Source organism: Crocuta crocuta, unplaced genomic scaffold (genome assembly GCF_008692635.1).
Source record: "Crocuta crocuta isolate KB4526 unplaced genomic scaffold, BGI_CrCroc_1.0 scaffold233, whole genome shotgun sequence".
NCBI lineage: Eukaryota > Metazoa > Chordata > Mammalia > Carnivora > Hyaenidae > Crocuta > Crocuta crocuta.
The window spans coordinates 3,492,289-3,517,389 of record NW_027529526.1 but is presented as its reverse complement, the minus strand read 5'-3'; the positions used below and the strand labels follow the sequence as shown (position 1 = coordinate 3,517,389).

At 37.2% G+C, this 25,101-nt stretch overlaps 1 protein-coding gene across 1 annotated transcript; it reads left to right on the top strand.

Moving 5' to 3' along the window:
- Positions 1 to 2,141: 2,141 nt before the first annotated feature.
- Positions 2,142 to 14,571, top strand: CUNH11orf58 (chromosome unknown C11orf58 homolog). The gene is made up of 5 exons (XM_077761151.1): positions 2,142 to 2,373; positions 7,398 to 7,481; positions 10,633 to 10,693; positions 12,293 to 12,402; positions 13,532 to 14,571. The coding sequence occupies exons 1-5, from the start codon at positions 2,311 to 2,313 to the stop codon at positions 13,760 to 13,762; spliced, it is 549 nt and encodes a 182-aa protein (XP_077617277.1). The 5' UTR covers positions 2,142 to 2,310; the 3' UTR covers positions 13,763 to 14,571.
- Positions 14,572 to 25,101: the final 10,530 nt, after the last annotated feature.

Sequence of the window (25,101 nt, the reverse complement as noted above, 5' to 3'; positions counted from 1 at the left end):
AAAGCTATTAACTACTCTGTGGCATGCATTGTGACAGAAGATACAGAAACTAAAAATTAAGATGGAAGTCACAATCCTAAAGAACTTATTTCAGAGTTCCACCTGGGACAGAGTATCTTCTCCTCGCAAAATAAGGAGAAAGGGTATTACTGAGCTTCTGTGCCATATATGAATTTCTATTGCACTAATATTTCATCCTTACCTATACAGCCTTCTGTATATGAAACAGTAAAATCTAATAAAATGATCCAGTCTTTTTTATTTCCTATGTTACTCTTTGGCTTGTGATCTTGATTTATGACAACTTGAAGCGTTAGTCATCCAGGTGCCAACAATTCTGGTGAAGAAATAAAAGACAGGTTGCTAGCTCGTTAAACTCTTCTGGACTTTCACCAAATTAAGTTAGAAGTATTTAGTAACTATTAACCTTATTGATAGTCTTTTTTAGCAGGTCCAAATTACCTATTCAGCCTCCCCATTTATTTATTTATAAAGCTAAGTTCTAAATTGTAAGTATTTATAGCTCATCAAACCCTTTGGATGTGAACTGTAGTCCATCCTAGAAAAATCTGTAAATTAACTGTAATTTCATTGTAATTATACTTACAAAATCTTTGTAGAATCAGTTAATATGCAAAATATTTTAATTCGTAGTAAACAAGAAGTAACTACTTCCCCCAAACATTTTTTTCTCCTCATGGGTTTTACTCTTCTCCTCCTTGATTTATATTTTATTCTTACCACAGACCTAATTGATTAAGGTGCCCTTGGTTGGTTATAAAATATGACCCTGAGGTGTTTTCTTCCCCATGTAATCCTAATTAGCATTGTTATTTCTTTGCTTCCAAAATAAAGGAGCAAAATTTGCTCCTTTTACATGACTGCATAAATTAAAGAACTGTCTTCCACCGGTCACCAGTTCTGTAAATGGTACAAGAATCATATGAAATCTAGAATGGTAATGCTATTTCTACGCAAGCAGTCAGGCTAGAATAATTGCTAAATTCAGAAGCTAATAGTTATTAAGCAGTTTCACAGGCTGCTCTCATCACCAAAATGCACACTAGAGCTATACTGTCATATCACTTACTGATTTTTGCTTTAAAAAAATTAAATTTTTGTTCAAGGTCAGAAAGCTTCGGAGTAAGGACAAGGATCCTGACAGAATATTAGGGTTGAAAGCAGCCAGAATCAGGCCTGGTCAAAAATTCAGATACCTTTGATACTTTATGAATGAATGTCCACTATATGAATAAAATCTTTAGATACAGCACTTTCTGAGTAGACTAGCGGCCGCTGAGGTGGCGGCAGGGCGGACGTTTTGGGGTGATGAAAACGTCTTGGAACTAGATAGAGGTGATGGTTGCACAACACTGCGAATGTACCAAATGTCATTTAAAATTGTACACCTTCAAAAAGTGGTTCATTTTGTTACGTGAATTTCACCTCAACTCAATAAAAAAGCTTTTCTAAGGAACATTAAAAGATACAGAGCTTTCTGGCAGAAACGGACTCCACTTGAAGGCCCCAAAGGTACAATGCCTAAACATCATCAAGGAGGGTCGCTTCACACAGACGTGTGTGTACAGCTTACAGAATTCCCTCAGGTGGACCGAGTTTCAGTAATAGCCAATTAACTAGCACCGTATCGAACTCATTTCGGTGAGAATGAAATATCAGCAAACTATTCGTTAGAATCTTCTAGAAAGTCCCGCCGCCGGTCCCCTAGAAATCCCTTAACAGCAATTGAGAACGCCAGGGTGGAAACAGTAGAAGCCATTTTTTTTTAAGGTTTTCGTTGTGGGTGGAGGGTGTCCGTGAGGATTTAATACTCTCCAGACATTACATTTAAACCTCAGTGCTTAACTATGACAGACGCATCTGTCAGCAGGGCAGCATCTCACAGTGAAAACAGTCTTTCTGTGGCAACGAAGCTTTAAACGAACGCTCACCGCCATACCCATCCGCGGGAAAGCTCCCTCCACCAGCCCCTGAAGGAGGAGCTTCAGAGGGCACTCCCGCCACACAGCGCGATCTGAGCCGCTGAGCCTCCTGGGAGTTGTAGTTTTAGTTTGCCCATCCATCCGGTATCTTCTAGTCGGTATGGATTGAGCCGGAAAACTACAACTGCCAGAGTGCTCCATAGTGGCGAGTAGCCGCGGCGGTGACGACTGTGGCGGAGAAGGCCTGGAGGGACTCTGCGTTCTGGAGTGGCGCTGCTTGGGCCCGTGGCAGGTTGCAGGCTGCTGGTGCCGGGGTTCAAGAGAACGGCGAGTGGGTTCAGCGTTTCCCGTCGGCGTCTCCGCAACGATGAGTGCTGCCAGGGAGTCCCATCCGCACGGGGTGAAGCGTTCAGCCTCCCCAGACGACGATGTAAATAACAATGGCGGAGTGGATGAGGGTTGAGGCCTACTAAAGGCTGGGGTAGGCCGGGAAGGGTGGATTAAGCAAGAGGAAGCGTCTGAGGTGGCCCGAAGGGGGAGGGCCGAGGGGGAGGAACCAGAAGAATGACTGGGAAATGTCTCCTTTCCTTAATTGAGGGTCGGAAGGTTTGAAGAGGTCTACACCTTAAGAGCCAGAGACCTGCGTAGGAAGGGGGTTCGAGAAAGAATTCCTAAGAGGGTCGAGAAGCTTAATTGGGGACTGATGAAGCTTCTTTGTCGGGCCTTTCTACTTAGGATAGGGATGGCAAGATCCTCCTTGTTTGAGGTTTAAAATGCCCCTGTGACAATGTCAAGATATGGGTGCACGTTTGGACAGATTTTCCGGCCGGAATTATGTTTGCAATGTACTACTGAAAGTAAACGGAGAACAGTATTGAACCCAATAGTGTACTAGGGGAGTAATTTCGTACTGACGCATGGTGGTAAGGTCTAAGATGTTGAGACCTAGAAGCCCATTTTGATTTCAGCCACCTTTCTTCCCCGCCCCCCAACCCCAAACCATTCATTTCTTAAAGTAATCCATTAAATCTTTACTGCTATGCCAGGTGTTGGGAATTCAAAGATGAATAAGTACGGTTCTTATCCTAAGTCTTTTTGTACATTTGTCCTAGCTCTTAGCGCAGTGTCATGGAGACTGCAGTAAACGGAAAACTAGGTCCTTCATACAATGAATAAACGCCTTGGGGACGTTGATTGAGAAATTTTGGGGGGCGCGAGGGGGGGTGCGGTGGCATCGGAAGTCCGTCTTTAAGGACGATAAAAGAACATCTAGTTTTCTTTCAGTTATTGTTTAAAGCACTCTTAATCTTCGAATATGTGGAGTTCTTTATTTCTATAGTGCAGTTCGGTGCTTTTCATAATACCTTACTTGTGAACCATTAAACTCACTAAAGACTACTGTTACTATAAGTTGTAGCAAATGAGATGATGTTAAGACCCATCCCACTTTGGATGGGTGGTGGTTGGTGTTACCACGGGAATACCAAGGTTCTTAAATTGAATTTAGCTCTGCAGAAAGATTAGCAATCAGTAAAGATTTGGGGGTGAATAGTTACATAGATTTATTCATGCCCCATGTTCTTACCTGCTTCTGGCTTCAGATCTTGTTAACACAGCAATCCAGTACTTGTCAGGTATTTGTTTAAAGGTATTTGAGTAACCTGGGTGCCATTTTAAGAGCTATTACAGTGTTTTTCTCTTGGTATTTAACTGTGACTTGATTCCCAGAATGTACCGCACCTGTTTTGCTAGACTCAGAGAAACAAACAATCTTATAGCTTGACAGAAAACCCTTTAACAAAGTCAAAGGGATTAAGTAATTAACTCTAACAGCTTCTGTCTGATGGGATCAGTTTAAACGAGATGACTTTTAAGATCTTTTCCAATCTTAAAAGCATTCTCCACTGAAGGAGATGGTTATAGTTGCAATTCAAGATTAGGCCCTGCAACTGTAACACAGTCTAAAGATGACTGTGTTACTAATTTTATGTTAAAGTGCAATAGAGTAACTTGTCTTTTGATCGTGATTCTTTTTTTAAAGTAAGTTTCATTCATGTGAGTATTTTACTGGTAATTGGGAATTATCTTAAATATGTTTAAATACTATATACAGAATTTAAAACTACACTTTTGAAATAAATATCTAAATTGTAGAAAATCACCTAATTATAATTGAAGCTGTAGTTGGTCATCAATTTCTAATGAACATCCATTGCATATAAAAGATAAAGATATTTTGCCTACTTGACCTCACATATTAAAAGGGGATAACAACACATTTTGAGAGATATTAAAAGTAGACATTAAACATGGAATCCAGCTCTAAGAAAACGCTGACAGTGTTAGAAATAAATTCTAAGAGTTACTAGGGTATGTATTCAGGAGGAGGTAAATTGACTGCAATTCTATAGTAAAAGGTATTAAGGGTAAAGAACTTACCCTTAAGTTCTCATTGGTTTGAAGAAATGAAAGCTATTTAGGAAGTAGGAGGAGAGGGGAGGTTAATTGTAGTAACTAGCAGAGACCCTCTAAGAATGTTATCAGGCACCCATGTGCTTTTGAGAATGCAGCACCTGGTCAAGGTACTGCTTGCTGTTGTATGCTAAGGTCTTTGAAAGGAAGAACCAGGACTTGATTGAAAACACATTTGGATTAGATATTGTAAAGGATAAGATTATTTATGTAAGGATATTGAAGATACTTGCTCTTTTAATAGAAATAGTTCAGAAAAGTTTTGGCTGATAGAGAGTTTTGTTTTTCCCTTGATTATATAACTTTTATAACTGTAGTTCATAAACTACTTCCATGTATTCTGCCCCATTTGGTCATAAACAATATGATGCGGAAAGAGCCAAGAACTTAAGGCAAAAGGATCAGAGTGAGTAACTTAAACTTTTAAGTCCCTTTGCCTTCATGTTCTTATTTATTAAATGGATTCTTGAGAGAATATAAGTGAACAGTCATCTGCAAGTTATGAAACATTATGCAATTGTTGGGTTTTGTTATTCTTAAAATAGTCTTTTAAAGAAGCTTCTTAATGTAGATAATGAGTGAAAACACATTCATTAAAGTTAAATACCACGTCCAGGCTTACAGAGAGCAAGTGATGGAATCAGAACTTAAGGTTCACCAGTATTTTGCCTTTTACTTCTTAACTAGGTTCAGAAATAGTTAAGAACTAACTGGCTTATAAAAAGATATGAGTTGTTAGATGGAAGGAAGTAGAGACTGCAAATTAGGTAGCCCAAATCATGAAAGCATATAAGCTCCCAATCAAAAGGAATTTAGAAGAACCACCAGTGAGTGTCCCATGTTGTACAGATACTTTAACATTCATATCCTCAGAGAAATGGTCACCATTGCTTCTTTTATATTCTGTAAGTCTTCTACAGATAATTTCCAGAAGAATAAAGACAGCAAAAACAAAACACGCACACACACAATTTTATTGAAAATTCTAATATGGGGGCGCCCGGGTGGCTCAGTCGGTTAAGCGTCCGACTTTGGCTCAGGTCATGATCTCACAGTTCGTGGGTTCGAGCCCCGCGTCGGGCTCTGTGCTGACTGCCAGCTCAGAGCCTGGAGCCTGTTTCAGATTCTGTGTCTCCCTCTCTCTCTGACCCTCCCCTGCTCACTCTGTCTCTCTCTCTCTCAGAAATAAATAAAAAATGTTAAAAAAATAAAAAAAAGAAAATTCTAATATGAATGTAACCATAGCAAACCCAAATTTCTATTACAGTTTCCTAATTTTCATGATATATTTACCCAAAATGGTTAGCATCCTCTGAATACAGCTAACTGCTTGTCAATTGTGTGTAAAACACATTTAAACATAAAATTTCAGATTTCAAATAAAATCTAATAGATTTTAGTTCTATCATTTGTAGTTCTAGCATTTGCACCCTCAAAATATACTTTAAGAATTTCAACCTTTGTGCTCATAATTTTGTGTTGAAAAGGGGGTTGTTGTCTTTTCTCCATAATTGGAAAACATTTTCAATTTTAGAATATAAACTCAATTAGAATGATGAATCCAATGAATATTTTCATTTTCACATTCCTTCCAGTCACCTTTGTACACATATCTGCCTTCACTTGTCCAGTTTGAAATCCTATCAAGTAAATTTTGGTTACAAATATCATAAAAGGTGAAACAATCACACATATTTTTAGAAAAACAGAATAGTCCAGGCTCTTACTGCACAGTATTGCAAAATGAGGTCCTTCCTGTTGAATGACTCTCTAGATAAGAGTGCCATATTTTTTTGTCTCCCTCCCCATCCCACTTTGTCTCTTGTTGATTCCTGGGTTGGAGAAAAGTCATCTAGTGTTTCATCATCCAAATATTCATAAAGTAAGATTTTTACATATATAATTAATTTTGCCATTGTTTAGGGTACAGTACTTATCATTTTGCATTCATTTTATTCATCTAATAATTGTGAAATGACTTCTGTTAGTCTTTAGTTTTTACCCAGTTGCCATTAGGAGTAGAAATGAAAAATTCTGGACTTTTGACTGTGTCCATGACAGCTTGAAGCATACAACAGAGGAGTGATGTCTTCTTGAAAGATGATGCAATACTTTGGACAACATGAGAAAACTCCTCTACCATTTTTCTGTTTTCTTATTTTAGTCATGTTTAGCATAGTTGGCAATAACTAATGAATCATAATGAAATATTTCCTACCTTTGTTTCAAAATGTAGGGGAAAATATCACTACAATCCCATAATTCTTAAATTTGTAAAAGGGCTCAACTAACCATTTGATAATTATAGGGTAGAATGAGTTTTACTGTTTCTTAAAATAAGTTTTCTGTTCTTCAGAAGACCTTTAGTAAAGAATAGAAGTCTTAACATATCAATCCTCACAAATAACTAGAGCTGCACAAAGTAGAAATTGAAAACCTAAAATTGGGCCCATTAGATTCTGATGTTACACTGTTCTTAGAATATCCCTAAAACCAAACTAATTTCAGCTAACAACTATGGCAGTCTCTGGGTTCAAAAGGTACTCTTGGGCCCCCTGCAAGGCAGGGGACCTTAGTAGATCTCAAAGTGTGGTCCCAACATCAACATCATCATCATTACTTAGTTTGTTAGAAATGAAATCCTTGAGCCCCACCCCACACTTAGTTGATCTAAAATTCTTGGGGTATAGCCTAGCAGTTTGGGTTTTAACACACCCTCCAGGTGATTCTGATAAATGCAGATTTTTGAGATTCAGAGCTCTGGCTGCAAAAGCACTAAAGGATTCTGCCTTGATACAACAGAAAAGGAGTATATTTAAATTTGAATATGATGCATGTGCTTAACTTCCTAAGCAAAAATAGTGAGCCCTGTTTATAGTTAAAAATGACAGGGAGGGAAAAAAAACCTTGGGAGTCATGGGTAGACCTTAAATGTTTGTTTATTATGCAAAAAAAAAATTAATTGACAAATTTATTTTGCAGCTTGGATCTAGCAATTGGGAAGCAGCAGACTTAGGTAATGAGGAAAGAAAACAAAAGTTCTTGAGACTTATGGGTGCAGGAAAGGTAAGCATCAAACAGTATGTGTTTTTTTTTAAAGTCTTTTCTGTGAAAATAATACCCTTATTTTGTCTCTTGAATGACCCAGATTGAATATATTTGGATCTCATTTTCCTGGTCTGCATAATTACTTTTGGCTTTGGGAAATACAGCTGACCTAACCAAGCACTTAAAATGTGTACTATTTCTTTTTCTTTTTCTTTTTTTTTAATTTATTTCTAGGAGAGAGAGAGAGAGACAGCGTGAGCAGGGGAGGGTCAGAGAGAGAGGGAGTCACAGACTCTGAAACAGGCTCCAGGCTCTGAGCTGGCAGTCAGCACAGAGCCCGATGCAGGGCTAGAACCCGCGAACCGCGAGATCATGACCTAAGCGAAAGTCGGACGCTTAACCGACTAAGCCACCCAGGCGCCCCAAATGTGTACTATTTCTGAACCACTTCTAGGATTCTCAGTGCCATTGGGCAGTAAGGTTTAGAGACTGAAACAAATAAAAACCTTGGTTTGAGGAGACTGCAATGGAAGAAAGTTTATGATTTGCTATCTGTTAGCCTTGATTTAATAGAAGGTATTTCTGGGGAGACCAAATGTTAGTCCTTTCATAGTAACCAAGCTTTTATCAGAAGTTTGAATAAAAAATGTATGTTTATTTTTAGAGATAGAGTGCAAGCAGGGGAGAGGTAGAGAGGAGAGAGAGAATCACAAATAGGCTCTGCACTGTCAGCTCAGAGCCTGATTTGGAGCTTGATCTCATGAACTAAGATCATGACCTAAACTGAAATCAAGAGTCAGATGTGCAACTGACTGAGCCACCAGGTGCCCCCAAAACTTAATTTTTAGAATTTTCAGTATATTTTGAAATCCCTTTCAGTTTGATTATCACAGTAAAGATACAAGATATAGATGCCAGGAAAACATAACCTATTGTGGAAAAAAACCTTTCTTGTTCCTAGCAGTAATTTTTACATGCAAATGCAGGTATCTCTAGGTATTTATTTTGTATAAGCAAGTAAATTTATTTTCCTAACATTCTCCCAAAAATCTTTCTACAAACCAAATGTGGATAAAATAAGAAATCTTTTATCTTTTAAGCTCGCCAAAACTAAAATCTGCACTTTGTTTTTGTTATTCATATGGAGATGCATTCCTATATTTTACCAGATTATCCTCTCATTGATAGACACTTGGGGTTTTCCACTCTTTGGCTCTTATGAATGGTACTGCTGTGGCCCTTTGTCTGCAGGTCTCTGTGTGGACACACATTTTTATCTTACTCTTTAACCAACAGTTACTGACCATCCACTACTTGCCAGGTACCATACTAGGTCCTGGGGGTCACATAGATAACACATGTTTGGAGCCATCATGTAATAGAGGAAACCAGATAATATAGAATTATAATTGCTATGAAAGAACTATGCACATAGTGCTGTGGAATCAACAGACAAAGGTAGCTAACTGCCTTGGTGGTACAAGAAAGCATCCCAGAAATAGAATTGGTGAAATGAAGAGGAGTTAGCCAGACTAGAACAATGGGGTTCAGGGTAGGGGAAATCATGCAACACAGTAAGACCTATACAAGGATTCATATAGTATAATATGTATAGTATAATATCTCATTAATCCAGTTTTCCCAATAATTTTGTAACATACTGGGGCACCTAGGTGGCTCAGTCGTTTAAGCATCCAGCTCTTGATTTTGGCTCAGGTCATGATCTCATGGTTTGTTGAGCTTGAGCTCCACATTGGGCTCTGTGCTGACGGTACAGAACTTGCTTTGGATTCTGTCTCCTGGTGTCCTTGCCCCTCCCGCACTCACATGTATACTGCCTCACTCCCTCTCAAAAATAAACATTAAAAATTTTTTTTATTTGTAATTCATCATAGAAAGTAGTCTGAAGTTTCTCTTGATTCATTTAAGTAAAATATTTGCTAAGAGTATATAAAGTAAGTAATCATTTAGGGGACATACTCAACCTAGTAGAATAAAAACTCTTCAAGTAGTTAGGAAGAATACTCTGATATAAAGTGTATGAAGTTTAGTTACCAGTCATAGTGGCATAATACTCATAGTTTAATGAGTCAACTATATCTCATTAAAACTGGGGAGAAGAAAGAACAAATCAAGTAATTTTAAAAAAGAAGAAATTTGGCTACCAATATATTAGCTCTTTAGCATATGTTAAATTCTTTCCTAGCAAGACCAAGATTGTAGCTTTGATCTTATATACAAGCTGTTTAGATTTATTCTGTTTTGTGGCCACAGGGTACATTTATATTCCTAAGCCTAGCCAGCTACCATAAGTATTTTACTGGTCACAGGGAGAACCAACTGAAAGAAAGTATAAATAGACCAGTGCGCTACTATCCTCATCCTCAATGATGCCGTATATATTTTCAAATCTTGTTAATGGGGGTGTCTTCTGCAATCTAAAGAAGCAGTATATGGAGTCATTGATTTATATGAACTATAAAGAGTGGATTGTACCTGGTAATTGAGAGTAATTATGTAGCCTGATAATTAGTAACATTGAATCATAATGTATTTTTATGTTTTATAGAATTAGGTTGTTTAAAAAAATTTTTTTTGACAGTTTAAGATTGGGTATTGTAGTCAAATAATAACTGGCTATTTGGTTGTGATACGTTACAGTGATTATTTTTATTTTGTATGTTTTAAAAGATCACTTTGTTTACTAGAAGTCTATCAGTTACTTCATTTTTACCTAGCTAAATAATTTCATTTGCTTTCTCTCTAAAGATGTGCCTGAGCATCAGAAAGAGGAGGTGGACGAGTTAAAGCAACTCATTTAATTGGCCTTTGAGGAAAAAAAAATCTTTGTATCAACTCAGTTTTTAGTTATCTATCCTATTTGAAATTCCAGCATGATCTCAACATACTCTCTATTTCTTTCTCTGCTCTGTGTATTTGTTTTAATGACACAGAGTTTTCTAACATTCTATAATTTGCTTGTTGATGTCATTTCCCCTCCTTATCTCTTCCTTTGCTAGAATATAAGTTCCATAAAGATAAGAATCTCAGGTCTTTTTTTTTTGCTCTATCCCAGAAGCCTGGGGTAGTGTTGGGCACATAGTAGACACTCACTAATTATTTTAAATTAGTGGTCTCAAATTCTAGTATATTTTCTACTCTCTTATAGAAAGAACATACTGGTCGTCTTGTTATAGGAGATCACAAATCAACATCTCACTTCCGAACAGGTAAGAAAGTAAAATATAATTTCAGAGATAATGCTAGATTTGGAATATGATATATTTGTATTTCAGGATATTCTGGCTTCTATAAGTCAGGATATTCTGGTTTGTATAGTTGTATTAGTAATTATATTAGAATTGGAAATGTATATGTAAATGTGTTTATCATGTAACAATTAGCATATACTTTAATTTTTAAAGATTTGAAAGTATATATCAATGATATGCTAACCAAGAAACTTTTTTCTGTCTTCATTTTTACTGATTAATAACATGTTTTAGTTGTAGTGAGGTTTTATGCCTCATCTTGCCAACTATAAATTATTTAACATACAGTGTTATAGTTGGCGTATTAAACTGGTTTTGAATTTATTCACTCAGTTTTATTTTGAAATCCTTAAGAATAAAAAACTTGTTGCAAAGCCTGAAGAAATTAACTTTTTAATTTTAGAGGAAATACTTTTAAAATAAAAACTAAAAATGAAGAGTTTAGATTTGAATTCAGGCTACTGACAAATGAAATTTTCTCCTGCTTAAAACTGACCCTAATTTTGGACATTATTAATGACAGGGCATAATGACCTGGATCATATTTAACAAATCTTCTAGTTAAATTATTTAAATTAACTTTACACTGACCTAGAGTATGTAGCACATTTTTGAAAATTAATAGGTCTTTCATTTTTCTAATGTTAAACAGTTATTTTAAATTGATTTGCATTGCTAAAAAAAGCAAAAAGAATCCCTGAGCTTTGAAGGATGGAAAACTATTTAACCACTACATTTATTCTTTTAAAACTATGGAATTTATGAATAAAAATGCAAGCACTACCATTTATGATTAAAATGAAATTCCTCATATTTACAAATTTAAATGGCATACTCAAAAAGCTTTGATGGCATTAATTATGCTCTTCTTGAGTAGAAGGGTCATAGGTAGTTTGTTTAGTATTCTGCTTCATAATTTACATAAGCCACAGTATATGTAAAAATAACACATCAAATGGTATGTAATAATAACAGAATTTTAAACAAGTTTATGTTACTGCAGTAAACTGATACGTAAGAAAGTTGAGCCATTACAGTCATTTTATTTATTTTCTAAACAGAATTGCCTACCTTTTTATTGTTTCTGTTCAAAGACAGAAGCTTTTGTTTGTTGGTGATTTTTTGAATGTGGGAGAAAACTCTTAACTTTCCAGAGAATAGTTATTTATTACACTATAAATAAACCATAAAACATTTAAGGCCCAGAGTTCTTAGTAATTAATATTTACAATATCTGAACTTCAGGCAGTTTTCAGACTGTTGGGTCTGGTTTAAGTTATCACATAAAAAATATTAAGTTCTTCATCTTTTATAAACACTTCTGTAGTTCAGAGGATTGGTTACTAATGAAGTAATCATAAATATATCTTTTAATTATTTTATGCCTGTTAGGTAACTACCTATGGTATAGAGAAACCTATCCACAAAATTCATTGTAAAATTAGTCACAGAGAAATCAGCCCTGAATATAATAGCGTCTGTAATATGGGTTTTTTGTGTAATCAAATGTTTTTATTAATTTAACTGAAACATAACCAAAGTACACTGGACATGCAGGGGAAGAAGACAAGAAAATTAATGAAGAACTGGAGTCTCAATATCAGCAAAGTATGGACAGTAAATTATCAGGAAGATACCGACGACATTGTGGACTTGGCTTCAGTGAGGTAGTAATTAACATTTTCGTTAAATGGGAAGATAATTTCTAAATTGATATCTTTATTTCTGTTAGGTTACTCTAGCAATTAGTAATCCTATGTAGAAAGCTTTCTTTATACAGATACGTAATTTTCTGTATGCCCAAATAGGTCTTTGTAGATAATGAGAAGACATACTTTTGAGAATTTTACAAATGTTTTCTGATAGAAGCTTACTGTAAATTCTGCTTAAATACATCAGGGCATATCTTTAATAAGCATGAACATACAAGTTAGGGGAAATATTTCCTGTAAATACTAGTTTAGGAGAGTTCTTTCTCTGGTTTTTTTTTTTTTTTTTTTTTAATGTTTATTATGAGAAAGAAAGAGATAGGGTGAGAGAGGGTGAGAAACAGAGAGAAAGAGAGATACAGAATCTGAAGCAGGCTCCAGGCTCCAGCTGTCAGCACAGAGCCCGACGTGGGCTCGAACCCACAAAAGGTGAGATCGTGACCTGAGCCAAAGTCGGATGCTTAACGACTGAGCCGCCAGGCACTCTTCTTTCTCTGTTTTCTAAGTGATCCTTATTTATATTATAACTACTGGTTAACTACTTCAAAGTAATATATGTACAATATTGATAACTTTTCCACATTTCCATGAGTCAGCGGTTAACTTGCCTTATATTTACTTTAAAAAATATGTATTGTTTCAGGAAGATATAATAGCTTTCAGACTAGCAAACTAGGGGGAGGGGAATAGGTCTTCAGAGCTGTTTCTTTTTTTCTTTTTTTTGAAAGAGAGCAGGAATCTTAAGCAGGCTCTTTGCCAGTCCAGAGCCCAATGCAGGGCTTGATCTCCTGACTCTTGAGATCATGGCCTGAGCCAAAATCAATAGGTGGATGTTTAACTGACTGAGCCTGTTCAGAGCTGTTTCTTAAAATAAAATCCTACTTAAGTCCTAATGTGTGAAACATGGCAATGCTTGAGTCCTCAGGTCTTCACTTGGCAGCCTGTGATCATAATACGGTCTTAAAACTTAATTTTAATGGCTAGGGAGCAGGCCTAAATTTTAAGACTGTGACAAAAATGAGGGTCTTTCCCAGTTTTTGTCCTGGGTAATTGTATATAAGAAGAGCCTTTTGGTTGATGTTCATAGGTAGAAGATCATGATGCAGAAGGTGATGTTGCTGGAGATGATGATGATGATGATGATTCACCTGATCCTGAAAGTCCAGATGACTCTGAAAGTGATTCAGAGTCAGAGAAAGAAGAATCTGCTGAAGAACTCCAAGCTACTGAGCACTCTGATGAAGTGGAGGATTCCAAAAACAAAAAAGATGCAAAAAGCAACTATAAAATGATGTTTGTTAAATCCAGTGGTTCATAACTCCCAAACACTTAGTCTTTGTATTAAAAGTAAGCCTTATTGTTATAATGCACAGTGGAGGACTGCTTATAGAGCACAGACCTTTGTATTATAATTTTTAAAAAGGCCCTTTTAAATAATTACAAAGAGTGTTTGCTTTCAGATGCCATGGATTACACTTTTATGGGCATGACTATTAACCATTTTTGTAAAGAGTAAGAGTTGTATAAAATAAGAAATAAATACAATACTCAATTTCCTTTCATATTAGCATCATCAAACCTCTAATCTCACCTTTTTACCCCTTCAGATAGTTATGGGGGAGACACTTTTTTGTGGTAGCTGTTTGATCTTTTTTGTTCCTTTATTATTTTTCTCTTATAAGAAGTTTATCTGATACTGTAATGTGTTCATGAAAAATATTCAGTTATTATACTTTGTTGTAGTAGAACTATTCATGATGGATAATTCTGCTGCCAATAACAGTCTAAATTGTTTGCAGAAGATTAGGTACTTAGTTTACTCTTACTGATTCAGCTCTACTCTGTTGGACCAAAGCAACATGAGAGCAAATACTTCACACTCGTTAAGATGGAGTTGCAACTATCATACATTTTGGAATGTTATGATCCCAAGCAGTCTTTATATAATTTGAATTACATTGTATGTTAGATTTTTGATAAATTTGGCCAATTTTTACAGAAGAAATTATTTCTCTGATTATTTGGTCCTGTTTAGGAATATGTAAAACTGGATTTTTTTTTAAGGTAATATGTGACCAAAGTTAATTTTCTTCCTAAGGCCTCAATAAAGAAAAGCAGTTTCCCATATTTGGTTTGTGATACCTTTATCCTCATTATCTAAAAATGAGGAGTAGGCTTATTGAAGAAGCTGAAACAAATTCTCTTCATTTTATCCCAATGCTATTATCTCGATTATCAAGTTACTAGACATAGTATTGCTTTCTGATTTTATTGCTGCTTCTGTGGGAGTAAGATTAGAATCCTCTGACTGGTGTTATGTGGTTGATCTGTATAGCAGACTGACAAACTGCATTATGGGCTAGTCAATAATCTTTGAATAATTGGGTCCAAAATGTCTCTAAGTAACATGTTCAAAGGCTTGAGTCAAACCTGTTTGGTGAATTTTTATATATCTAGGTATTTAAGTATGTGTTTGATGTATTGGATTTTGAAAAAATTCTTATGTCACTTTGAAATTTAAAATATTAGGAGTATAGCAACTAGAAGAGTTGATAATTGATTTATGCAATCTGTTTATAGATCAGACCCCTAACATTTGGCTTTTGATTTTACTTAGTTCCTTACATTGTTTTATAATAGGTGCTACCCTGCATAGTAAAATATCAAGTTAGTGGGTAGTAGACAGGATATATGACATTTAACAGATACTTGGTTTGAATACATTTGGCTTTATTCAAATTTCAGTCCGCCACAGGTTTTTTCTTAAGTTTACTTGAGTGTGAGAGCGCGCACGAGCGTGTGAGCTGGGCGAGGGGCAGAGAGGGAGAGAGAATCCCAAGCAGGTTCTACACTATGAGTACAGAGCCTGATGCAGGGCTCAAACTCAGGACCTGAGCCAAAATCAAGTGTCAAATGCTTAACCAAATAAGCTATGCAGGCGTCCCTGCCACAGATTTTCAAATATCTAGTTTCTAGGCTAATAGAAGAGGGAGAAATCAGTATTACATTTTAAAAAGTATTTTCATCAATTTATTGTTTAAATATACTAGGTTAAGTCTTGATCCTTAATATATAAATAGAAGAGCCTTCTTCTAAAGTAACTACACTGGAAGACCTTGTCCAAGTAGGGAAATTCTCATTCCAGTTCATATATTATTGCACATTTACATAATTCAGGGTCGGAATAAATTTAGGTCTGTTGGTCCATTATGGCCTAGTGTCCCTGCAGCACATTAAACATCATGGCTATCTTTTAAGGATGAACATCAGGTTGTGTTTTCCCCCCTGAACTTAAGAAATTCAGGGGGGGAAAACACTAAAGGAAAACAGATGCCATGCCATTTTGATACTCCTACTAAAGATCAGATGGGAAAATAACGAATTTATGCAATGAAAGACTGTTCAGTCAAAAGTTTAATGACAGATTTGCTTTGTCATTGATAACTTCTTACCTGAAATAACACTTCTCCCAAGTGCTAACCTATTATGCCAATGATTTAACAGCCTTTTTATTGACATTTTTCAGAAACATAATTTCAAATTTTCTGTGTACTAATAGAAGTTCTCAAATCCGTAATTTTTTCAACCTGAAAGAAATGAAGTTACAGAAGAAAGCCTGAAGTGATTGTTTTTCTGATTAAACAATAGTGTGAGAACAGAAAGGTCACGTTCTTTGAGTAAATCTTGAAGAAATATTTTCAACTACCTGGTTAACTTCAGTGACCACTTCTTACAGGGCTTTGGTTCCATTGCTTTGTCTCCATGACAACAACATCCTGGTTGCTTCCAATATCTATGAACAACTTTACCTCTGAAGTCACTAATATAGAAATTACCTCTGATCATGACAGTTCCATTCCTTTACACTTTTTCAAATTAGGTCATTGTCATTCTGTTTTCCCCTTCATAAGCTGTCTAGATTTTTAATTGGTCTGTCAATTCAATATCAGTTACCAGTATCCTAAATAATCTCCAGTCATACCTTCCTGGAAAATCCTATCCCTAGATATATCCAATCCTCTACGGATTATTTCTGGGGAAGACCAACTGCACAAACCAGTATTACTAAAATGTTAACTGGCCTCAACACTGCATGGTGATCAATACTTTATCTAGTCAACTTTTCTCCCACTTTCTTAATGATTGTTTAAAACCTCTATTCATAAACTTGTGACCCTCTCTTTTCTCCTTCATTCTTAACATGTCCTTGCCTTCTAGCTTACAGAAGAAATAGATTTTATCAGGCAAAAATTTCTTCCAAGTTCTGCCTTCTAAGTTCACTACCATGGAAAAGGCCCACTGCTTTAGGTCACAGCCCAGCTCTACCCATAGTGAATATGCTGAGTCACCTTGGGCATAACTGGATCTCTCTGAATTGCCTTTCCCTGTCTGTAAGATGAGGATAGCAGCTGCCTTGCATGTTATTGTGAGAATCTAATAAAACATGTTAAGTGCTTTTTCACACTGGGAGGTATTCAGTGCTCAATAAATACTAGCTATAGTTAATTCTTTGCATCTTGTGAACCTAATATTTTGTTTATCTTACTTTTGAGTCTTCAACCTCTCCCTTAATCTATTGGCCCGTTTCTGTCACTATCTGTACCCCCCAGTATTACATATCTTAATTGTTCCAAGATGATACATACTTCAGCTGTTGTAATCCTATCTCCTGCCTTCCACATCCAATTTTAATAACTTGCTTCTATTACTGTCTTCCTCCCTGCCATTCTCTCCCTCCTCAATTAAGTGTTGTTTCTACTCAACCTTGGCACGATTGCTTTGAAAACTACGTTCATCAGATCAGTAATTCTCATTTTCCTACAATATGAATTTTTCAGTTAATTACTTTCTTGAGCTGTTAGCAGTACTTGGCATTGTTAACCAGTCTTCAGATGAATATCCACTTTTGGGGTATATGAAGGGGTTCAGCAAAACCACTTTTTATACATCCACATGTTCTTGTTCCTAAATTGACCTCCCCTCAAGGCTCCAAACAAAGGGGCAATTTGAAATATTGTTGATATTGAGGCCTGAATGCAGGTCAGGTAGTTTCCAGTTCTATGCCTTCAGTCAAGTTAGTATGAGAGTTAAAGTGAATTGTCAGCTGATTTACTAAAAATGCATTTTGATGATGCATCTCTTATCTCCATGTCATTTTAAAAAAATTTTTAATCCCTATTTTCTATTTCCCCTTATTGTGAATGGAGCACTGTATATTCTATCATTCCAATTTTATATTCATCTTTATGAATTGTAATTTTTTCCTGAGTTCTGTCAGCTCATTTCTTTCTTTGTTGTTTCATCATATCCTCTTGTATTTCTGATGTCTGCTCTTAATGTATAGAGAGAAGGTGATCATGAAATGCTTGATCATAATTCTCAACTACTTTGAGGCATTATTTTTTTGGTGCTTTTCATCTACTTGATCTTTTTCAAGCTCTTTTTCTGTCTATTGTAATATCCTCATACAAAGTCTGTGCTAGTTCTTTTTTATTGTTTTATCAACTGCAAATATTTTCTAGTCACCCACTGTGTCAGGTACTATTCTAGCCACTGGGAGTACAGTGGTGAACAAAATCAGTCCCCACTTTAATGAAGCTTACATTCTGGTGGAGGGGTGACACGATAAACATATCAGATGGGATAAATATTAAGAAAACCGGGTAAAGGGATGTAGTGAAAGTAATTGAATAAGCTAGGGGCCACAAAGCATTGTGAGATGAGTTCAAAGAGCAGTAAGGAATAAGATCATTAGGCATGGTATGAACTTTGGATTTTATATGAGAAGATCTTGGAGAGAGTTTTTGATTAGAGTGACACGATCTAATGTAGCTTAGGCAGCTGTGTTTGAAAGAAATACTAAGGAGAGTCAAATGTCAACATGGAGAACACAGTTATGAAACCACTGCCGTATTCTAGGTGTGCACAGGAACTTAGACTAGGGTGGTAATGGTGGAAGTGATGAAATCAATTCTGGATGTATTGTGAAAGTAGAACCATCAGTATTTGCCAGGAGACTAGATATAGCATGTGAGAGGGGTCAAGAATGAGATTGTGGAAGAATGGAATGTCTGTTTAGCTACATGAGGAAAACTGATGACTCTTTTTTTTTTTTTTAAGAAATATATTTTTTTTAATATTTTTTATTTCTAGGAGAGAGAGAGACAGCGTGAGCAGGGGAGGGTCAGAGAGAGAGGGAGTCACAGACTGAAACAGGCTCCAGGCTCTGAGCTGGCCGTCAGCACAGAGCCCGACGCGGGGCTCGAACCCACGAACCGCGAGATCATGACCTAAGCAAAAGTCGGACGCTTAACCGACTAAGCCACTCAGGCGCCCCCTGATGACTCATTTTTAAATTAAGTTTTTCCCAGGTATTTGTAGGATTCTCATATGGAGGAGGGGACAAGCTAGCAGATTTTTTTTTCATGATCCAGAGTTATGTGTGTGAACCTTTCTAGCCCTGCCAATGAAGATCACATACTACAGGAGAAGGCTAGTCTCTTCCATGCCACTCTAACAGACTGCTCCTGCAAATAGCCTCGCCTTAGAGAAGATACTAGCCAGGTTTCTCAGATCCTGAAGAAGCAAGCACTCTCCTGTATTCCCATTTGATATTCACTACTTTTTCAACTCTTTCACATAGCTGAGAGTTACAAGTTTCAGATGTTTCCTAGGTTTGTTGAAGCTGGAGTTTGCAGTTCCACTTCTCGTTCTCCTTACTGTTTTTGGGTGATTTCCAAAAGAAGAGAGAAATGACTTCACTCTTCTGTCTCCAAACTAAAAGTAAGTACACATTAATTTATCACACTCAAATTATTGCTTCAATCCCTCTCCCTAGTTTGACTTAGGAACTTCAGCTCCCCACCCCAGTCTCAGAAAGCATTCCACAATTACTTCTGGCACAAGATAAATCAGAGGAACACCTGTGTGCTCCCCACAGGTGTGCCCCCAACAGATACCCAGCAGTGCTTTCCCTGTTCTTCTGTCTCCCCAAACTGCTTCTCACTGCCCTCAATTCTGCTTTAAGGAGCCTAACTTGCTCTGCTGAAAATAGTGAGTGCCTCTTATGCCATTACCAGTACCAAGATGTTGTCTCCTAATGCTGAATTCATATGGATACCCTCTGCCTGCCACTCTTAAATTATGTGGAGCCATTTTCAAAAGGATTGTTATATTAGAAATAAAAGATCAGTCCTGAAAACTGAGGCTTACAGTTAATGTAATAAACATGAAACTTACCTTCAAGCTCCCAAACAGGAAGCCTTTCCTTTCAAAGCCAAAGGAAAACAACCCATGGTCTCTAGTTAAACTGGTTAGTGCTTTCTTTTATAAACCAGACCAGTATTTAAGTTCCAAATGAACTTTATTTTTAAATTTTCTATCCTTTATTTTTATAATTTTTTAAATGTTTTTACTTATTTCTGAGAGAGAGAGAGAGAGAATGAGAGAGGCACCATGAGCAGGGGAGGGTCAGAGGGAGGAGATTCAGAATCTGAAGCAGGCTCCAGGCTCTGAGCTGTCAGCACAGAGCCCGACATGGGGCTCAAACCCACAAACTGAGATCATGACCTGAGCTGAAGTCTGACACTTAACTGACTGAGCCACCCAGGTGCCCCTAATTTTCTATCCTTTAAAAAATTTTTTTAATTTTAGAGAAAGCACTAGCAGGGGAGAGGGGTAGAGGGAGAGAGAGAATTCCAAGCAGGCTCCACATTCAGTGTGTTACCTGAACGCATGACCCTGGGATCATGACCGGAGCTGAAATCAAGAGCCAGATGCCCAACAGACCGAGCCACCCAGGCGCCCCAAGTTCTAAGTAGAACTTAACCATGTGGGTCTTTCTTGTCTGGACTATTATCCTTAGACCAGTTGTTCTCCACCAGGAGGGATTTTGCCTTCCAAGGAACATCTGGCAACGTCTGAGGATATTTGTTTATTGCTACTGGGAGGTGCTACTAGTATTTAGTGGGTAGAGACCAGGGATGCTGCTACACATCTTCTAATGTACAGGACAGACCCCCACAACAAAGAATTACCTGGCCCAAAGTGTCAGTGTTGAGACAGAGAAACGCTACCCTTAACCCCAGGTAAGATGGGCTTTTGCCTTGGGGCCATGTCTTAGAGGGCTCTGCATATCACAAATACATATTTATCAAAGAGCATGTAGGTGCCTTTATCACTTAGAATCTGCCACTGAGGGCTGGCATAGTGCAGCTTAAAACCTTAAATATTTAATCTTGTGACTAGAAAATCCTCCACATATTTTGCCCTTTGTCCTTAAAACAAAAGGTGACTATGTCCAAATTCCATGATGGTTTGTGGGTTTTGCCACTGCTAATGTCAGAGACAGATGCTGCTTCAGAGTACAGGAGAATTTGAGTGGCAAAAGCATTTCAGTAAGAGAAAGACTAATTGATTTGTCAAATCCTTCTCTTGCATAATGAAGTTATTGTTTCCTAGCAGGGAAATAAGAGTAAAAAGAGCTAGCATTCATACAATTGTATAAATCCCTTAATGAGAAAATAGAATATGGGGAAAATCGACTTTTAAAGAGATAAAAGAATCTCCCCAAACTAACAAAAGATATCCATTCACAGATTTGAGATCTCTAAATTCCAAAGTGAATAAAGACAAACTCACATCTAGTCATATTCTAGTAAAAGTGCTGTGAATCAAAAAAAAATAAATAAATAAATAACAAAAAGAAAAGCGCAGAGAAGAAAAGACACATTATCCTTAAGGGTCCAAATAAGCTAGTTGAATTTTCAACATAAACAAAAGCAGCTGGAACGGGATGTAATGATACCTTCAAAACACTGGCAGCAACAACAACAACAACAACAACAATAAAATCCACCAACTTAGAATCTTATCCCCAATGAAAATATCCTTCAAGGATAAAGGTAAAGAAATATGTGTTGGCCAACTGACACAGGACTTCTGATCATTGAGAGAAAGGAAGCACACTCCGTGATTTCCACATTCAACCCAGATTTCTCCCTGAGGTCATTTTCCAACCACAGTAAAGGAAATGAGCGAAACAGACATAGCAGACTTACTGGGTGGAAGAAACAGAGAACAGCGTTCAAGGCTGTCAAGGAGATTGGGATTTGGAAGAAAGAGTACTGGAAATGGGGGAGCTGTAGAGCCCCAAATCTTCAAAGCCACTCCCCTGGGTCCTTGGCTGACTCCTGCAGTGCACACAAACAGGGTGAGACTAGGGGAGTCTATCAAAGACTAAAAGCTAAAGAGCTGGTCAGGCTCTCAGCCATAGCTATTGGAATGGAATGCACTTTGAGGGGAAATGGTACCAAATGCCTACCTCATGCTTCCTACCTTTCCTCTGGATCTTGGCTCCATACAGAACTCTTAACAGCTCTCCCAGTGCCTTCCAATATGTTTTTTTGTTTTGTGTGTGTGTGTGTGTGTGTGTGTGTGTGTGTGTGTGTGTGTTTTGTATTCTAGCCTCCTTTTCTATTTGTTTGGAGAGGGAAAGTTGATTCAACTCTACCTTGTCCATCATTGCTATAAGCAGAATTCTTTCTTCCTATAAAACATTTTGGAAAGAAAAATTTGAAGGCCTAAATAAATGAGGGAATATATCATATTCATGGATTAAGATACTCAATATTATAAAGATGATAGAATTCTCTCTAAAGTAATCTACATGAAATTCAATCTCAATAGGAAAAAGAATCCTTTGGGTAGGGGATGAAACTTGGCAAGTTGATTCTAAAATTTGTAAGAAAATGCAAAAGGCCAAAAATAGGCCAGACATTTGTGAAAAATAGACACCTTGCTTTTGTGGGTATCAACACTTACTATGAGGCTCCAGTAATTAAAATAGTGTGATATAATGATACACAAATAGACATTGGAATTAAAAAAAAAAAGCCCAGAAATAGATTCATACAAACACTAAATTTATGAAAATGGTGGCACGGCACAGCAGTAAGAAATAATAGGTTCTTTAATAATTTGGATATCTACATAGAAAAATGAAACCAGATGTCCAGTTCACACCTTAAAAATCAATTCCAATGGATTGCAGATCTGTAAAAGGCAAAACAATAAAGCTCTAAGAAAATACTATCGAAAAAAATTATGAGAAAACATTTTTATGACAAGTATAGGAAGACTTTAAACAAGATGCAAAAAAAAAAAACAAAGGAAAAAATTATAAACTTAATTTTCTTAAAATTTGTCATGTCTATTCATTAAAAGACACTAAAAAGGCAAGCCACAGAATGGGAGAAGATATTTGCAATGCACATAATCATTAAGAAGTACCTGTGTCAGTTACTTCTCACACCCACTGCCCTTGTACAGGGTTCATATGGGAAACACCTGGGATGTGAAGCTGTGAGGGACACCCTGTGGAGAGAACCCTTGGTCAATGGGGGCCCTGTACTAGAATATCAGTGGTCTACTCTTTCATACCTCAGATAATTCTGAGGCGCATTATGCATGGCTCTTCAGAAGGCCCCAGTGAGATTGAGCTCAATTTTCCCACAAGAGTGACCAGGTTGAGAAGGCATCCTTCTATTGGTTTCCTCTCTTTCCTTCCCATTTCTGTTCCATAGGATCATATCCTAAGCAAACCGGCTTCCTGCAAGCTTTTGCCTCTCAGGCTCTGCTTTCTAGGGGTAACCCCAAAACAGGCTTATATTCAGAAAAATCAACAAATCAACAAGGAAAAGATATGCAATCACATAGAATAATGACAAGAGCCCAAACAGTCCTTTACCAAAAAAGGAAATCCAAATGGTCAATAAACATATGAAAAGATGTTCAATATCATTAATAATCAGAGAGACACTAATAAACCTACTTCATACACATCAAAATAGCTAAAATTAAAAAGAAAGTTCTAGTGCATATATTATCTATTGTTGTGTAAGTTACTCCCAAACTTAACGGCTTAAAACAATAAACACTTAGAAGCACCTGGGTGGCTCAGTGGATTGAGCATCTGACTCTTTTTGGCTCAAGTCATGATCCCAGAGTTATGGGATTGAGCCCTGCATTGGAGCTTGCTTAAGATCCTCTCTCTCCCTCTCTGCCCCTCTCCCCTGCTCATGCTTTCACTCTAAAATTAATAATAATAATAATAATAAACATTTATCACAATTTCCATGAGTCAGGAATCTGGTTAGCTGGGTACCTCTGGCCAAGGGTCTCCCACAAAGCTGTAATTAAGATGTCAGCCAGGGCTGCAATCATCTCCAGGTTTGCCTGGGGAGAGGACCAATTTCCCAGCTCACTTATGTGGCTGCTGCAGTCTTCAGGTCCTTACTGGCTGTTGGTCAGACATCAGTTTCTTGCCCTGCAGGCCTCTCCATAGGTTGGCTCACAACATGGCTTCCCTCACAGTAGGGAAGTGAGAACGCAGGGAGGATGCCCTAGAAGGAAGCTAGTCTTCTTGTAACCTCATCTTGGAAGTGACTTCTGTTGTGTCCTGTAGTATCTTCTTCATTAGAAGGGAATTGCCAGCTCCAGTCCACACTTAGTGGGAGGGGTTTATGCAGGGGGCAAATACCAAAAGGTAGAAGTCATTGGGGGCCCTTCCAGAGGCTGCCACCACAGTGAGGATGTGGAAAAACTCATACATTCATGGTAGGACTATAAATTCGTACTCCTACTTTGGAAAGCAGTTTTGTCATTTTCTGCCTAAGTTGAAGATCTGCTTATCTTATGACCTAAAAACTTAACACTAGGTATATGCCAAAATAAATATGAATGTACACACACCAAGAGACATAGACAAAAATGTTTATAGCAATATTATTTGTAATAGTTCCCAACTGGAAATGCCCAAGTGTTCTTTGACAGTAGAATGGATAAATACTTGTCGAATATTCCCATAATGAATACTGTACAACAGCAAAATGAGTGAAAGAGTTACATGGATGGATATCATAATGTTTAGTGAAAAAAACTGAGACACAAAGGAATGCATTCTTTATTAGTTCATTCATACACATTTCAGAAAATAAACAAAACTAAGCTATAGAATCTGGTGATGCCTAACCACAATGAGATACCACCACCTCACACCAGTCAGAATGGCGATTTACAACTCAGGCAACAGTGGATGTTGATGAGGATGCGGAGAAAAAGGATCTCTTTTGCACTGCTGGTGGGAATGCAAACTAGTGCAGCCACTGTGGAAAACAGTATGGAGGTTCCTCAAAAAATTAAAAATAGAATATCCTATGATCCAGCAATTGCACTACTAGGTATATATCCAAGGGATATAGTTGTGCTGTTTCGAAGGGGCACATGCACCCCAATGTTTATGGCAGCGCTATCGACAATAGCCAAAGTATGGAAAGAGCTAAAATGTCCCTCAACATATGAATGGATAAAGAAGATGTGGTATATATATACGGTGGAGTATTACCCAGCAATTAAAAAGAATGAAACTTGCCATTTGCAACTATGTGGATGGAACTAGAGGGTATTATGCTAAACAAAATTACTCAAAGACAAATATCGTATGACTTCACTCATATGAGGACTTTAAGATACAAAACAGATGAACATAAGGGAAGGGAAGCAAAAAGAATTTAAAAACGGCGGGGGGGGGGGGGGCAAAACATAAGAGACTCTTAAATACTGAGAATAAACAGGGGATGCTTGAGGGGTTTTGGGAGG

Coding starts and splice junctions, on each gene's coding strand:
- CUNH11orf58 (XM_077761151.1), top strand. CDS start 2,311: ATGAGTGCTGCCAGGGAGTCCCATCCGCACGGGGTGAAGCGTTCAGCC. Junction 10,694..12,292: donor AACATCTCACTTCCGAACAG/GTAAGAAAGTAA, acceptor CTGGACATGCAG/GGGAAGAAGACAAGAAAATT. Junction 12,403..13,531: donor GTGGACTTGGCTTCAGTGAG/GTAGTAATTAAC, acceptor TGATGTTCATAG/GTAGAAGATCATGATGCAGA.